Genomic DNA, 15,598 nt, shown 5'->3' on the forward strand with positions numbered 1-15,598 from the left:
GGAAAAATTACACACAAATTTGTAATTATTTGACTTCTCTCTGGAAGGCAGGTGGACAGAGTTTATGCCTTTAGAGTGCTCTCTCCGGAGTCTCTGTCCCAGAGGCTTCAGAACCAGAACCCTTTCCCCCCACACGGTAGGTAGGAAAAGAGAAGGGTGCTCTCCAGTCGCCTCATTTTGTCGCTCTTGCTTCCAGTACCACAACCATAGGCAGTCTGGAATGGAAAGAAAAAAAAATACACCGAACAAGAATGCCACGTTTTCAGCAACTAATTCTAAGACAGATACCAAAACTCATTTATTAGCGTTGTGAATAAAATTGCAATCGGGTCATCAGAAGCCTACCATTCCTAAGCTTCCCGCACAGTCAGGGTAAAACACGAAGGTGTTGCCACAACCCAGCCGAGTAACCTCCCACAGTAGGAAAGTTGTGGAACGTAGGCCGGCAAAAAGGGGTGCCCACCCTCAAGCCTGGGCCGGAGGTGGGTGCTTCCTCCCGGAAGTGATGCAAACTCAATCCCGGTCTGGCTCTCTCCAAACAAAAGGGATCTTGGGGCCTTGGGAGGAGCTGAAATGTATTGGAAAAGGCCCTCCTCCAGACGGCGCGGATTGGTGCCGGCGATGGAGAGGCGAGGCGACGATTGGCCCTGATGAATGCCGATGATGCCGCCGGTAGTCGAGGGGGCGGGGCCTCGGGAGGCTGTGTATGGGGAGCGGCGGCGGAGGCGGAGGCGGCTGGCAGCGGATCCCGGAGTGCCGGGGAAAGGTAGGAGGCGATGGTGCTGGGGCTTGGCGGGGCTGGGGACGCTGGGTTCTCAAGAGGAAAGCAAGGGCAGGAACAGGGGTAGTCTCCCTCCCGGTCCAAACTGCCGGTGGGCCCTTCCCTGAGGGGGCGGGGCCGGCCCTCCACCTCCTGGCATTCCCTGAGGAGAGGGCTCCGCATCCTCGAGTAACCGAAGCAGCTACTTATTGTCGCTCCTTAGTTCCCTGCTCCATAGAAGGGGCTTCCCACCTGACTATAGGCGTTTAAAGGCCCCTTCAGTCCGGCGCCTCAGCCTTGGCGGGGAACTGACGGGTTCCCATTCTCGAAGCTGCCACCTCCACCCCTGTTTTGTACCTCTGGGAGGCCAGGCATCCCTCCTTTCACCTGTCCCTGCTCGCTAGGGTGGGATCAAGATCTAGTTTTCTCCGTAAAATAAAGTCATGTTTTCCAAAAGAGAAGGATAAGGTGAAGCAGAAATCAAAGATGCGACCTAGACAACCAGCTCCTCCGACGAAGCAGCCGTCCCCCACTTGGCTTCTTCCCATCCCCCATTCTCCGATGCTCAGCCTTCCTCCCACAGCCCCCCGCCCCCCGTCCTCTGGTCTGCTGCGTGGGGTCAAGAGTTGCTCTGCTTCTGGACGTTCTTAGACTCCGGAAGGAGAAATCGTTAACCACCTCCTCCCCTTTATCCATTGTGCTTTCCCTATATTCCGTAATCCTTGTCTGAGGACACCCCCCCCCCCAGGATACGTAAAATTTGAGTTACGTTCATTTTTGTTTTCCAACCTGTTTCTTTCCTGGGAACTTGATGAAAAACCACTCTCTTAATATTTTACAATGAGGTGGGTGTGTTGATATCACACAAGAGTTGGCCTTGTGTGGGTAGAAATGCAGTGTATATTGTTTAGCAGTCAATAACAGCATGTTTTCAGATGAAACAATATAGTTAAGTAAATAAATCGCATTCCATTAAGAATCAGTATCTCCCCGTTTGGAGTGTGCTTCTGTTGCTCAGGGAGACTGCAGTTAACCTTGAAGGTGTACTGCAGGTTGAAACAAAAGGCAGGAAGTGTTTGAAGGAAAATCAGGTTCAGTTGGCTAGGTTTATGATTAATCTAGTCCTGATGCCTTTGAATGCTTTCTTCCCTGTCTTTTATAGTGAGATTTCTACCTTGAGAGAAAACTAATACATATGTTGTGTTGTTGATCGGTTTTACAATGCCAGTATTCTGTAACAAAATTTAAAGTATGGAAAAAATAATAAGTTTTAAATTTCAGAGATAAGGGTAAATAAAAAGCATGGTAAACTAGCTATTCACATGTGTAAGTAAAAAGTGTCTTTGTACTGAGACCTAAAGGTTTTGTCAAATTAGCCCGAGTTTCAGCAGGTGCAAAGTACTGAGTTTGGCCTCATATTAATATCACTGAATCCCTAGTAATCACTTTATATGTTAACATTCTATATATTTTTAGCATTGTCTCTTTTGCTTTTAATACTCAAGTCCGTCTCACTACTGTTATCTTTTTTTTTTTTTTTTTTTTTTTTTTTTTTTTTTTGTCTTTTTCCTTTTTATCGGTACCAGGGATCGAACTCTATGACTGCCTGCTTACAAGGCAGGCGCTTATGCCGCTGAGCTAAATCCCCAGCCCCTCACTACTGTTATCTTAATAGCCAATGCTGATAGCAGTGAGAGGGAAGGAAGTGCTATCACTGAGGGAGACTGTAATGGCTGTTGTCTTTACCTTCCTGATTACACTTCCTAAAGACAGACTTCCTGAAGGTAATTGTTTTTGAATAGTTAGGTTCCAGGGTTACAGAGCCACTCTCAGTGCTTACAGATCTGCTCAGTGATTGTTTCCAGATCTCCAGTGAGAAAACACAAAGAAACTGTATGGCAGGTCACTCTAGCAAACACAAAGTATACTGCCATAGGAGAGTTAAGATGTGGGCCCCAGAAATAGCACACAAAAAAACTGAGAACAAGAAATCCCCAAAAGATATATCTTATTACATGAGTAGAGAACAGAAAATAAACTAAGGTAAGAAACTAAGGAAACCAAAGTAGTGGTGATTGCCAGAGCTGTAATAAAAACGGGGGGAAAAGCAAATACTGTAATGTTCTTCGCTTATTTCACATAATAAGCAAGACCTGATTGATAAACGTTTCAGCCTTGGACATCTTTCCTCTTGTCTTTTTCAGTGTCTATTTGGTTATGTTAGATGAAGAAAAGTACTCTATGCAGAGAATTTTTCTGTGTACATCTGATGTATCTCATTAAATTATAAATTCTTTGAGGATATAGTTTTTGTGTCTTTCATACAGTGTTTAGTGTATAACTTAATAAGTGTTCATTGAATTTAGTGCAAAGCAGTCACCTTGAAATAAACCAGAAAGGATACACCAATAAAATATTGCACAGATAATAGTATAAACAATCTGGTTTTTGTTGTTATCTTGTTTTATGAAACTCTAGTATCTTAAGTGACTTTAAAACATTGAATTTCCTATAAGAAAATTTCCATAGGTATGTAATTTTATTGTCATAAAATTTAAATCAGACTTATAAACATAATCAATAGTAGTCATTTTAGGATTTTATTTTTCAAGATCCCAACCTGATATCAATGAAGTGAATTTAGGAGAGCACACTAGAAACTGTTTGCTAATTTTTAGTAGCTTGCTAATTTTAAAATAATTTTTGAGTGTCTCGTTTATTTATTTATTTATTTATTTTTGTCTTTTTCTTTTTTATTGGTACTGGGCATCGAACTCATGCCTGCTTGCAAGGCAGGTGCTTATTCCGCTGAGCTAAATCCCCAGCTTCCATGTCTCATTTATTTTATATTATTTGCTGGGGATTAAACCCTGGTAGCTAAATGCTCTACCATGTAGTTGTATCCCTAATTCTGATTTTGTGCTTCTAAACTAGCACTAAATATTTTAATAGGGGAACAGAACAATATTGAGTCCCTAATTGTGATCACACAAACTGACTATGATGAGCATATTTTCTTCAGTTAGCTATGGATTTGTGTCTTCATAGAATCATTTGCAGTGCCACCAGTTAATTTGCAGAACAGGATTTGAGTTTATGGCTTTTCTGGGTGGAGCAAAATGGTGTTCATGGTAGCTTCCATTGAAGTGTTTGGAGGCATGAAATAAGAAGTAGATGTTTATTTCTAGAGAAAATTTGTGGATTCTGTAGTGTTTGACCCGAGAAGAGGCTTGTCAACCTGCTTGTAAAAGGTAAGGGACTAAAATAGGAAGGTGGGAGGCATGAGAGGGAGGTATGAAAAAGAATTAGGATGTATTATATACATGTACCAACTCCCCCAGATGAAGGTAAGTGCTATGCCCTGCAAACCTGTACTAACTTTTATTAGAAAGGCCATTTTTAAAGCATGAATGCTTCCAGCTAATAGCTAAAAGTCAAATCTTCTTAGATTCAATTCAGAGTGTTTCAATGAGAAATGGCTTCCATATTATGAGGCTATAGAGTATGTTTACAGTGTAGATCTTAAGGAAAACTGGGTTCAAATCTGCTACCGTTTAACAGTATAATCCTATGACAACCTCAGTTTTCCTGTTTTGACCATACTCCAGTTTCCAGAACTGTGAGATAGAAATAACTTAGAGGTTTTATTTTGTTTTTAAGGTTCATATCGCTAGTATGATAACACAAAATAAGGGCATCCATATAGCAAGCACTAAATAATAGACAGGTATTATCACCAGCATCATTGCTATTATGAATACTTGCATGTCAATTAAAAAATTAGTATTAAATGTACTAAAATGCTAAAATACTCCTTTAGTGTTTTAGCAGAAGTAAATAGTGTCTAAAGTAAATAGTGTCTACAAGTAATAAGTGGCAAATTATAATTATTGACTGGTTTTAAATCCATTCATATATAACAATGAGTCCTGTGTAGAGGGAATCAAGGCTTGTAGGTATAAGGATGTCAAATATCCAAACCAATGATTTTTAGGACAGTGTTTATCTAGCTTGGTATATGTTTGTTTAGTAATTTTGTCATGCAGATTATCATTCTAGAATTTTTGGCCTTTGGAAAAAGAAAAGCAAGGAGCTGATAGTGGTGGCGTACACCTGTAATCTTAACACTCTGGGCAGCTGAAGCAGGAGGACCAGAAGTTCAAGACCAGCCTAATCAACTTAGTGAGACATTTTCTCAAAATAGGAAAAACAGTGGGATATAGCTCAGTGTGTAGACCATCAGTTCAGTCCCCAGTCAGCAAGGAAGAAAGAAAAGAAGACAAATCAGCAACAAGACAAGCACATAAGTGTTTCAACCAGCTGATGTCTTCATGAATATGTTACCCTACTCTCTCAAGTGCCACCACCCCAAATATCATGTAAATACTTGTGGGTGCTGTGGTTACTGTGTAAGGAGGGTGTGTGTCTTCTGTGAGATTTTTAAGAACTTTTCAGTGGTAATTTTAAAGTGATGTTTGCCTTATTTTTGAAGATTGCCTCCAATTAAATGAGAATAAAATATGGATAGGGAAGTTAAGTATGAAGGTGGGTGAAAGTGAGCACAGAGGCCTGAGAGTTGAAAGCAGGACTACAAGCAAGGATTTGAAGTAAGTATGCAGTGAAGTGGTTCCTACTTGCAAAGTATTTCTAAACTGTATTTTCAAGTTCAAAGCAAAAACTTTCTGTCTAAATGTATCCTTTACTGTTGAATGAAGTTTTCTAACTTCTGGAGCTACAAATAATATAGTCCTTTTTGTTACTGAGTTTAAAAGAAACTAGAAAGAAAAATAGGAGACCACAAGAAACAGTTTTAAAACAAAGACCTCTGAACCTGAAGCTCAGGAGCATCTGGATCTGCATCTTTGGTGCAGACCTTCCTGAGAAAGTCTAGGTCAAGTGTGCTGGGGGAAGGGGGACCTCCTAGTATGGAAAGGTGGGAGCCAGAAAAGAGCAGAAGGGAAAAGCAAGGTGAATTGTTTTAACAGAAGAATTACGAGTTATAAAGGAGAGAAGGATGAAGGATAACTGACAGCTCAGTGGTAGAGAAAAAAGAGAAGCATTAAGTGTTTTTGTTGGCAGGTGGGGCCAGGTCTGTTTGCAGCAGGTGCTATAGGAATAACAGCAGAACTAATCTAGTTCTTAACTGACTTAATATTTGAGAGTACAAACATGATCCAGTCTAGTCCTATACACCTACTTCTTCCTTTTGTTTGTTGTCCTTAAATTGAGAACATAGAAGAACATTTCATAAAAGGCTACATCTCCATAGCCTTCTTCACCCCACTAGCTAACTCTCAACATGTTCCTTTTGGAGATCTAATTGTTTCTTATTCAGCATGTCTCACATCACAGTCATCATTTCCCCCTAAAGCCAGTTCCTTTTTAACATCCCTATTTCTGTTAATGGCATCATTCTAGTCACCCAGTCTTAATACCTCAGCAAACCTGGGATTATTTCCCTTTTAAGCTCTCCAAGTGGAATTAATCACCAAGTTACTATAAGTGAGTTCCGTCTTTATAATGTTTCTAGTGTTGCTTGCTGGGTTTTTACTGCCACCATTCTAGCGCACACATATTTTTTGACTTTATACCTATACTATTAAATTTTCTGCCAACTGTTCTTCATTTCTCTTGAGTCGGGTCAGATATGTACTGTTAAGTCTAAACATTCCTAAAATTACACTTTCATTATGGTAGTTACCTGGCTAAAAATGGTGACCATTTAGTTTCTGAAAAGTAAAGTCCAATTATGAGCTGTAAATTTCTTTCAAACTAGAATTTTTTAGTATTCTTTTGAACTAAAGACTATATCAAGATGAATAGATGTTGTAGATATTCAGAAGAGCTCACAGAGTCTTTTGAGGTAGAAAGCAGATATGTAAGTAGATGAATTGATATAGTAGACTATAACTTCTGAGTTGCAAATGTAGATACATATATGTTATGCATTTAACATAATGGAAAAAAGTAGCTATGATAACTTTAGAAAGCCCACTTAAGTCATTACAAATTTTAATTTGATTAAATCTGAAAAAATTGAGTGAAAGCAAACACATGCTCTTACTTATGTTCAAAAGCTGATCTAGGCAGGAAAAATGTCGTTTTCTCAAGTGGTGATGTCATTGGCTGGACACGTGTTATACATGTCCCTAAGATCTTTCCCTGGTTAGGCCATCTCCTCCTCCTTGAAGATCAGCCTGGCAAATCGGAATAATTTGTTTTGACATTGAAATTAAATATATGAATGATAGTGAAATTCTAGTGGAAAAAGGAAAAACTTCTTTATCCTTGTAGATAAAATCAGATGAATGTTCAAGGATGAGAAATAAGAGAACTGGTCAATCAGTAATTTATTTAAACCTTGTAACTCCTATTGAGAGTATGTTTTCACCATTTTATAGAGGAAGAACTAAAGCCCAAAGGTTAAATGAAAAAGGAACTGTGACATAGCAGAACCAGGATGTAAAACCTGCTTTATTGAACTCCAAAACCCATAGTTTTTCCACTACAACTTTGTCTCTCAGGAGAACTATTGTCACTGAAAAGCCTTCCAGCAAAACTAATTGCTAAATTTGACATTGGTAACATTCAGCTGATTAAACTTCTTTTAAAATCAGTTACAATATCTGCAAAATAGTATCACCAAGTATAGTTCTATTAGAGGCTTGTGCCAAGTGTTTTGCAGTTCAGAGTCAGGTTATGAACATCTACTTTATGGATATCTTAACTACATTATGCTTAATTCTCTATGCCATACTCTCTGTGGAATTTCTTCTTAGTTTGGAATCCCAGTGGAGTCAATGACTTCATTCTGTATTTACATTCAAAGGGTTTCTTCTGCACACCAGGCTGCCTGTAGAATGAAGGCCCATGGATCACCTTAATGAAAATAAAATCAGTCTACATGTTATTATTCCCTTAATTGTGGTAGCCTTATTTCAGAAAAAACAAAACTTTTGGGGACAAATAGATACATGATACGGACAGATTTATTTGAAATCATCCTATTATTTTGTTTAAACACATGTAACGTTGAAATAGGATGACTTTTAAATTTTCAATTAAAAAATTAATATGAAACCTACATTTTCATTAATATTCATTTCAGTAGCTTGACTAATGTAAGTGTTCTGGTTTGGTCTTATCTCATGGAGAATGTTTGAAAGGGCGTGAACAGGTAGCTAAGTAGACAGACCTGTTTTTAATAGCTTTGTGTTATTTATAGCTTTGCGTTAATATCACCAGAAAGGGAGAGATGTTTGAATATATATAGGTATAAGGCATCTTCTTTTTTCTCAATAATGTATAATCTTACTGGCAATATATAGGAAAAAAAAAAAAAGAGAGACAGTTGTATGCATACACAGATGACCCATGAGTTTTAAATCTGTAAGATGGCTGTCGTATACCTCAGAAAGATTAGACTCTTAAAAATACAAGTGTAACTGTAACAACATACTCAATACTCACCTGTAAGATGAGAGTGGTAAATTAGATTACTTCAGCTTTGGCAAATCATGTTTTAGCTGAGGCTATACCACCACACCGATAAAATGAAATCAAATGTGAACAATAACCAAGTAGCAGCCTTTACCAGCAAAGCTTTTCGAGTCAAACTTCTGGTCTCATTTCCCGTACTGCCACATACTAGCTATGAGTCTTTTATTTAGCCCGCATGCCTCACTTTTGCCATGTGTTAAGTGGGGATGATAGTGATGATGAACTTGTTGATGGTTATGATGTCTGTCACCTAAGGTGCTCATGAGGATTAAATTAGTGAATATATGTCAAATACTTAGAACACTGTCTACTAAAATCATGTTTAGCTGAGTAAGTGCTTATCTTTTTATTATTTATTGTAATTGCTTCAATTCTTAGAAAACTATTCCATGAAACTCTGAGGTAATAGTGATTATATTAATCATTGTTCACTTCTGTAGTAAGCGTAAGTCCAGGAAAACTGGCATCTTAGACTGCCTTGAATACAGCACTGTGTACAGTACATATTTGGATATAAGTAGAGCACTCAGTACAGTAAGTCCCCAGCTTATGAATATTTGAGTTGCAAACTTTTCACAGATAGGAATGGACCTCACATTAGGAATAGATGCAAACAATCGCGGAAGTACCTTGCGTGTCTGCTGGCCATTGTCACAGTTGTGCTGCTTACTGTGTGCTTACTGTGCAGTGTGATAGTGAACAGTAGAACAGTTCTTAATCAGAGCCCAAGATATTTGGAAGCAAGAGGAAAAGCTGTAGTCATGCGGAGGAGACTGCTAGGAAGTACAAAGCAGCATATAGTGTATATGTGTGTGAAAGGTGTTTAAGATTCACTTTGTCGGATTTACGAACCATTCTGACTTATTTTTCCATGAACAGAATTTGTTCAGAAGTCAAGGACTTACTGTATTGTAAATGTTGACTTTGAGAGGTATTAATTTAATTACTGTTAAGGTTTGTGTCTAAATGTCTCCTCAAAGTCTCATGCAGCCATGGGGACAGCTTTCCAAAGGTAGTTAAATCTAGAGTTGGCCTGTGCTGGAATTAATGGTGTGAGTGCTATACCTGCCCTAGGACAGGTAGCCTGCATACAATAGAAGGGACAGAAAGAGGCTTGTCCCCCATCTGTCTGTCTTGTCTGTCTTTTCTGTCTCTCCTTGCTTTTGCTGTCTGCTGCTGCCATGAATGATTGCCACCCTGCCTTGGAGTCAGCCAATTACGGACTCAAACCTCTAAAAATTGTGAGCTAAATAAATCTTTCCTCCTTCAACTTTGGGTGTCAGGTGTTTTGTCCCAGCAGTGAGAAAAGTAACTAAAACAGCCACAGAGCTTTCTCTTGAGACCTGCATCAAAGTCTGTCATGACAGTGTTAGATAAATAGGCATCTTGACCCCTTAGGACCATTGTAATTCTTTAGTAAGTGCACTATTCATATTGTATTTCAGGATGTCTCAAAAGCATCCTTCTCCAAAGGATCCTGAAATTTACAATCTCTGAAAATATGCCCAAACCGTTGTTTTACCTAGTGCTCCCACAGTGTGACTAGAAAAAGCAGACTGATGAGACAAAGCAAGGCTTTCTGTGAAATAGTATGATATGATACTCATTTTTGTTTTGGGGGTGATTTTTTTGATAAGATGGTCTTACTATGTAGTTGAAGCCATCCTCAAACTCACTGTATACAGCCCAGGCCAGACTCAGACTCAGAGCCTCCTGCCTTAACTTCCTGAGTGCCCGGATTCCAAACATGCAGCCACCACTGTGTGCCCCCCTCAACCAGTTCTAATAGTCTCTAAAAATAATGTTAGCGAGTTGTATTGTTTAGTTTGTTTGTGGTAAAGTACTGCAGACTAGTGATTATTTATTTCTTCACAGTTCTCAAGCCAGAAGTTTAAGACCAGTATGTTGGCAGAATTGTTGGTTTCTTGAGTTCTCTTTCCTTGGCTCATAGAAAGAAGGCAGTCTTCTCTCTATGTCTTCACATCTTATTGTGACCTATCAGTATCTAGATTTCCTTTCATAAGAATACCAGTACTACTGGGATAGAGATTACTGTAATGACATCATTTTAATTTAATCACCTCTTTAGAGCCCCTGTGTCCAAATGCAGTTAGTCACATTCTGAGGTACCCAGAATTAGAGTTTCAGTGTACAAATAGTGGAGGTGATGAGGGACACAACTAAGTCTAGCAGTATCTCTTAACTTTAACTGAGAGAAGCTTGATTTGAGATATTGGTAACAAGCTTTATGTTGCTTAATATCGCAAATTTCCATAAAATGACATTGGTTTTTGTACCATCATTGTAAGATTTTTAAAAATGATAGTAGCAAAAATAGTCTTTTTAAACAAATGTACATAGGATATGCTTTCTTGATTAGATTTGGGGGAATACTAGGGATTGACCACAGGGGTTCTCTACCACTGAGTTATATCCCTAGCCCTTTTTATTTTGTATGTTGAAGCAGGATTTTGCTACGTTGCCCCACCTGGTCTTGAACTTGTGATCCTCCTGTTTAGGCTCCTGAGTACTTGGGGTTGCTGGTATGTGCCACCACTCCAGGCAAAAGTTATTTTCTCACTATGTTGACATGTTTTATTTCCCTAACCAGATCCTAAAATGCCAAAAAAAAGGAATGAAAAGGGCCATTTAGAGTATTGTCACACTTACCTGAAATGTATCAATAACCCCAAAACCAAAAGGGCTAGAGAATAGACAATCTTAAATCTTATAGATGGTTCACGGTAATGTGTCAACACTTTCCACCTCCCGATAATAGATTGCATTGGTTACAATTTTTTAAATAACAGTACACTTTTGACCATGTTTAGATTCTGTATTTATAAATGTAATATGTTGTTTTCCTTTTTTATTAGTATATGTTTGCAATATACAGTAAATACATTTATTGTAGGGAATTGGTACATATACATAATTGCATCTTGATCCTTTTTTACTTCCCCTTCCTCTGTCCTTCCTCTATTGTCCCCCCCATATTATCAATACTTTATATAACTTAGTTTTTAAAGAACTACTTTGTTTCCTGGGAAGCTGTCAGAAACACTTAATTGGCATGTCAGGCTTAGCTCTTGGCATTCTAAGAACTAATTTTTCATAGGTTGATTTTGTTCTTATATATGTATGAGATGTGAGTCATTTGGAGTAAGTCTGCTTTATATCTTTGGGCCTATATGATTACAGATACTTAAAACATGTTGAATAGCCTGAATACCATGTGTCAGTTATAAGTCCAAGTATAAACTGACTATTTTCCCTCCGGTACCTGAAATTGAACCCCAGAGTTTTTATACTGAGCTACATACATCCCCAGCTTTTTTTTTTTTTAAAGACAAAGTCTTGCTAAGTTGCCTAGGCTGTCCTAGATCTTGTGATTTTCCTGCTTGAGCCTCCCAAGCAGCTGAAATTCCAGGCATATACCACCATGCTAGACTGATATTTTAAAAATAGATATGTATAGCTGTGTAGTGTTTGTTCGTTCGTTTAGATGTTTCTGTATCAGGGACCTAAAATGCCTATAAATATATTATTTTTCTGTCTTTGGTGTCCTGCATCATCTACCACTTGGAAGAAAGAAAATTCAGTTCCACACAGATGCACTCACACCCAGATACTAGACAGACAAATATTTTGCGTTTACTCCACCCTGCTCCCTGCCCCTGCCCTGCCCTGTTGCTTACATAGCTATAGAAGCCGTTGAAGGTGTTTCTTTTTCTGCCAGCCAATCTCTGTGTGGTAAAAGGGCAGCAATGCCTGCTATCCTGTGAAATTAATTCAGACTCACAAAACAGAAGCTGAGACTTCTTCAAGAAGCAGAAAGCACAACCAGAACCAGGAATGGGGACTTGCCAGAGATGGGGAAAGATTAGGGGAAAATGAGTGTAACCAAAGCCACAATATACTTCCTAAGCAAGATGATCACTACAGTTAAAGAGGTAGTGTGTGTGTGTGTGTGTGTGTGTGTGTGTGTGTGTGTGTTTGACACACCTTTCTTGATACTTGTAACTCTTCTGGCTCTGGCCACATAAACATTTGTGTAGAAAATACCTGTGTTCTTCTGGTTATCAGCTTTGATTTGGTGCGATGTGGTCAATAGTACCTGCCTGGCAATTGCAAGGTTGTGAGTTTAATCCCTAGTACCAAATAAAAAAACCAAATAGCCCAGATGGTATGTTAACCACACTCACTTTAAACCACTCATTGGAAACAAAAATGTTTGATAGTTAGCCTTATTTATTTATCTGTGTATTTATTTATATGACAGTACTGAGGAGATTCAACTTGGGGTCATTGTACGGAGTTATATCCACAGCCCTGTTTTTCACTTTTTATTTTCAAGACGGTCTTACTAAACCACTAAGCTGCCAGGCTGAGTTGAATTTGTAATCCTTGTCAGCCCCCCAGAGTGTTGGGATTGCAGGAATGTATTACCACACCTGGCTCATATTTAACTTTCAAGGGAGCATATGTTCCAGTGTATTAAAATATGTACAGGCTTATCCTTTTTTATTTTATATGGTTATATGGGTTTTTAATTAAGAAAAATAAAGCCTCATGTCGCTATGGCCACAGAATATGATATTGTATCCTGACAACTTGTCCACACATGGTTTTTATTTCAAATTTATAGACTGTGGCATTCCTTACAACTATCTGTGTGTAAACTAAAGAAAATTGAGCCTTGAAGATATTTTAATGGAAGGAATGAGCAGAGCATCTGTTTGAAATGATCTTGTCTTTCAAAGTTATTTAATAGATGATGACAAGGACAAGTAACAGCTCATTTAGAAAATAAATAGGGGAATGAGTTTGTAGACTGTAGTGTGGCACTCCAAAAATCTAGTGAATCGTATTTCTCATAATGAATGTGGAGTTAGAAACAACCTTTCCCCCAAAATCCTGGGCCACATCATTCTGCCCATGTATTGGACAGACATTACTAGAATGGCTTAGCTTAATCAGTGGCTTGCCTTGGGTCTAGTACCCAACACTGCAAGAGAAAAAAAAAGATTTGTTTAAATGTTGTAGGTTGTGTATTTTTGACTGCATAGCAAACCTACATTTCTTCCCCTAGTTTAATTAGTGAGTCACAGTTTTGTGACTGGTTCTTGGTTGAGAATTTACTGCTGTGTTTTTGCCTACTTTAATACTTTACCTATTTGATTGCTGGGTTTGAGCAACTCAAATAAGTTGCAGGTTAGGTGCCTTACAAACAACATAAAAATAACATTTTACAAATAAGTTTAAAGCCTCTCTTTTCTTTGCTGGGGGGGTGGGGGGGTGGGATTGGGCATTGCTAAGGATTAAACCCAGAGCCTCACAAATGCTAAGCAAATGCTGCATCATTGAGCTATACCCTTAAACATGCACCCCCCCACACACACACACCGACTTTTTTTAAATGATTGGACTGAAAACAGGAAAAAAAGTTAGGCATAATGCTATACACCTGTCTCCCCAGTACTCAGACTGCTGCAGCGGGAGAAGCACAGAATTTGAAGCCAGCCTGGGTTATATAGTGAGTTAAGGGCCACCTGGACTACATAGTGAGACTTTGTCCCAAAAGAAAAAAAATTTTCCATATGATTCAGCATTTAATATTTGGACATAGCTAGCCACAATGGCACGTGCCTGTAATCACAGTACTTGGGAGACTGAAGCAGGAGGATTGTGGTGAGTTCAAGGCCAGCCTGAGCTACATAAGCAAGTTTAAGGCCAGCCTGCAACTGTATAATGAGACCCTGTCTCAAAACAACAAAAATATTTCAACATTCATGGGAAAATGTGGAAACTAGACATATGTATATATATATATATATATATATATATATATATATATAGTCAGCCATATAGACAAAGTAGAGATGGTCATATGTTGATTTATTTGCTTATGGTGAAGTGAGATGAGAATTTTCCTCAAGTGAATTTGGCAGATTGAACATTTCAGTGCATTGTGCATACATAATGATGATTAAAGCAAATATACTTTTGTCAATTCAGGACAACAAATCTCTGTGACATTCAGAAGTTAGTCCTTCAAGTGGCACTGGACATCCTAAAGTCCTGAAAGCTCCTACTCCCATAATTATAGTTGTAAGAGGAAGTCAGATTCCTGGTGTTTTTCATATGCAAAGCTTCAGCTTGAAGAACTAGCTGTTTTTTTTCCTTCTCATCCCCTTATAGCTGTCAGGCTTCATTAGTTATGATAGTTGATATGGGGTTTATGAAACTGTTTGTAGTATAGTCACATGGTATATTAGTCAGCATTCCTATCCCTGGGACACAACACCTGACACCCATAATTTAAAGAGGAAAGTTCTAATTTGACCCATGGTGCAGGGGATCAAGTCCATGGTCTGCTGGCTCCAAGTTAGAAATACCGTGCTGGAAAGCTGGGTCAATTCATGGTAGCTGGGAAGCAGAGCAGGGGAACAACATCAGAGATGAATGAAGAGGGAGCACATATAGTACTTAGGTTCATGTCTCTATGACCACCCAAACACACCCAGGGTTTAACTTGCTTTGCTAATCTGTTGGGCACTCTTAACCCAATAAAAATTGACCTCTGGATTAATGGCCATACATAGACAATAAATTTCTTATTATTTTGCAGCATTGGGCATTTTACCACCATGCTGATGGCCTTTTAAATAGATTTGCCAGTTTCCCCAAATTTCAACAACTGAAGAAAACCTTGAGTTTATACTTGAGGACTAAAGTGTGACTCTACCAGTTACCAGGTCAGTATCACTTTCATCCCCATAACAGAAATTGCCACTGCCATCCTAAAATAATAGAGTTTTATGTTCTTTATATTTCATACAAAACTTAATACAATATTGAGATTAGATTCAAATGTATAGATTAGGAAGAATTACTACTAAATCATTTATAAAAAAGTTTACTAGAAAATATTGGTTCTTGAGGCTATGGCTTTTTCTCCCTCCTGTATAGTGTTTGTATTGTATTCATTTCATATAAGTACTAAGCTAAATGAGTTGGTATATATTAGTAGAAATGTTCCAGAGATAACAAGAATATTGTTCATTATGTCGTTAGCAGAGAATAAAATTTTTTTCTTGCCTGTATTGGTCTGCTTTATTTATAACTAAGATGATACTAAAAATTGTATTTTTTGTTTTTGTAGGGTTTTTTTGTTTTGTTTTTTTGGTTTTGTTTTGTTTTTTGGCTTTCTTCTTTCTTTTTTCTTTTTTTCTTGGTCTTTTTGAGATAGGATTTCACTATGCGATTCAGACTGGCCTTGAACTCACTTTGTAGCCAAGGCTGGCTTCAGGTTCGCAATGATTTTCCCACCTCAGT

At 38.4% G+C, this 15,598-nt stretch overlaps 1 protein-coding gene across 2 annotated transcripts in view; it reads left to right on the forward strand.

Annotated features, from left to right (window-relative positions):
- The first annotated feature begins 671 nt into the window (after positions 1-671).
- Positions 672-15,598, forward strand: part of Cttnbp2nl (CTTNBP2 N-terminal like) — a 54,269-nt gene continuing 39,342 nt past the window's right edge. The window contains exons 1-2 of one of the 2 annotated variants that reach the window (XM_005007881.3): positions 686-766; positions 14,892-15,018. Coding sequence is in view for 1 of the 2 variants with exons in the window: in XM_003479231.5 (XP_003479279.2) it covers positions 707-766 (60 nt within the window). In the remaining variant the exon portion in view is untranslated. Of the gene's footprint in view, positions 767-14,891; positions 15,019-15,598 lie in introns of both variants that reach the window. The other variant, XM_003479231.5, reaches the window with a different exon arrangement.

Source organism: Cavia porcellus, unplaced genomic scaffold (genome assembly GCF_034190915.1).
Source record: "Cavia porcellus strain 051 isolate PalLab524CR breed Dunkin Hartley unplaced genomic scaffold, mCavPor4.1 scaffold_1, whole genome shotgun sequence".
Classification (NCBI taxonomy): Eukaryota; Metazoa; Chordata; class Mammalia; order Rodentia; family Caviidae; genus Cavia; species Cavia porcellus.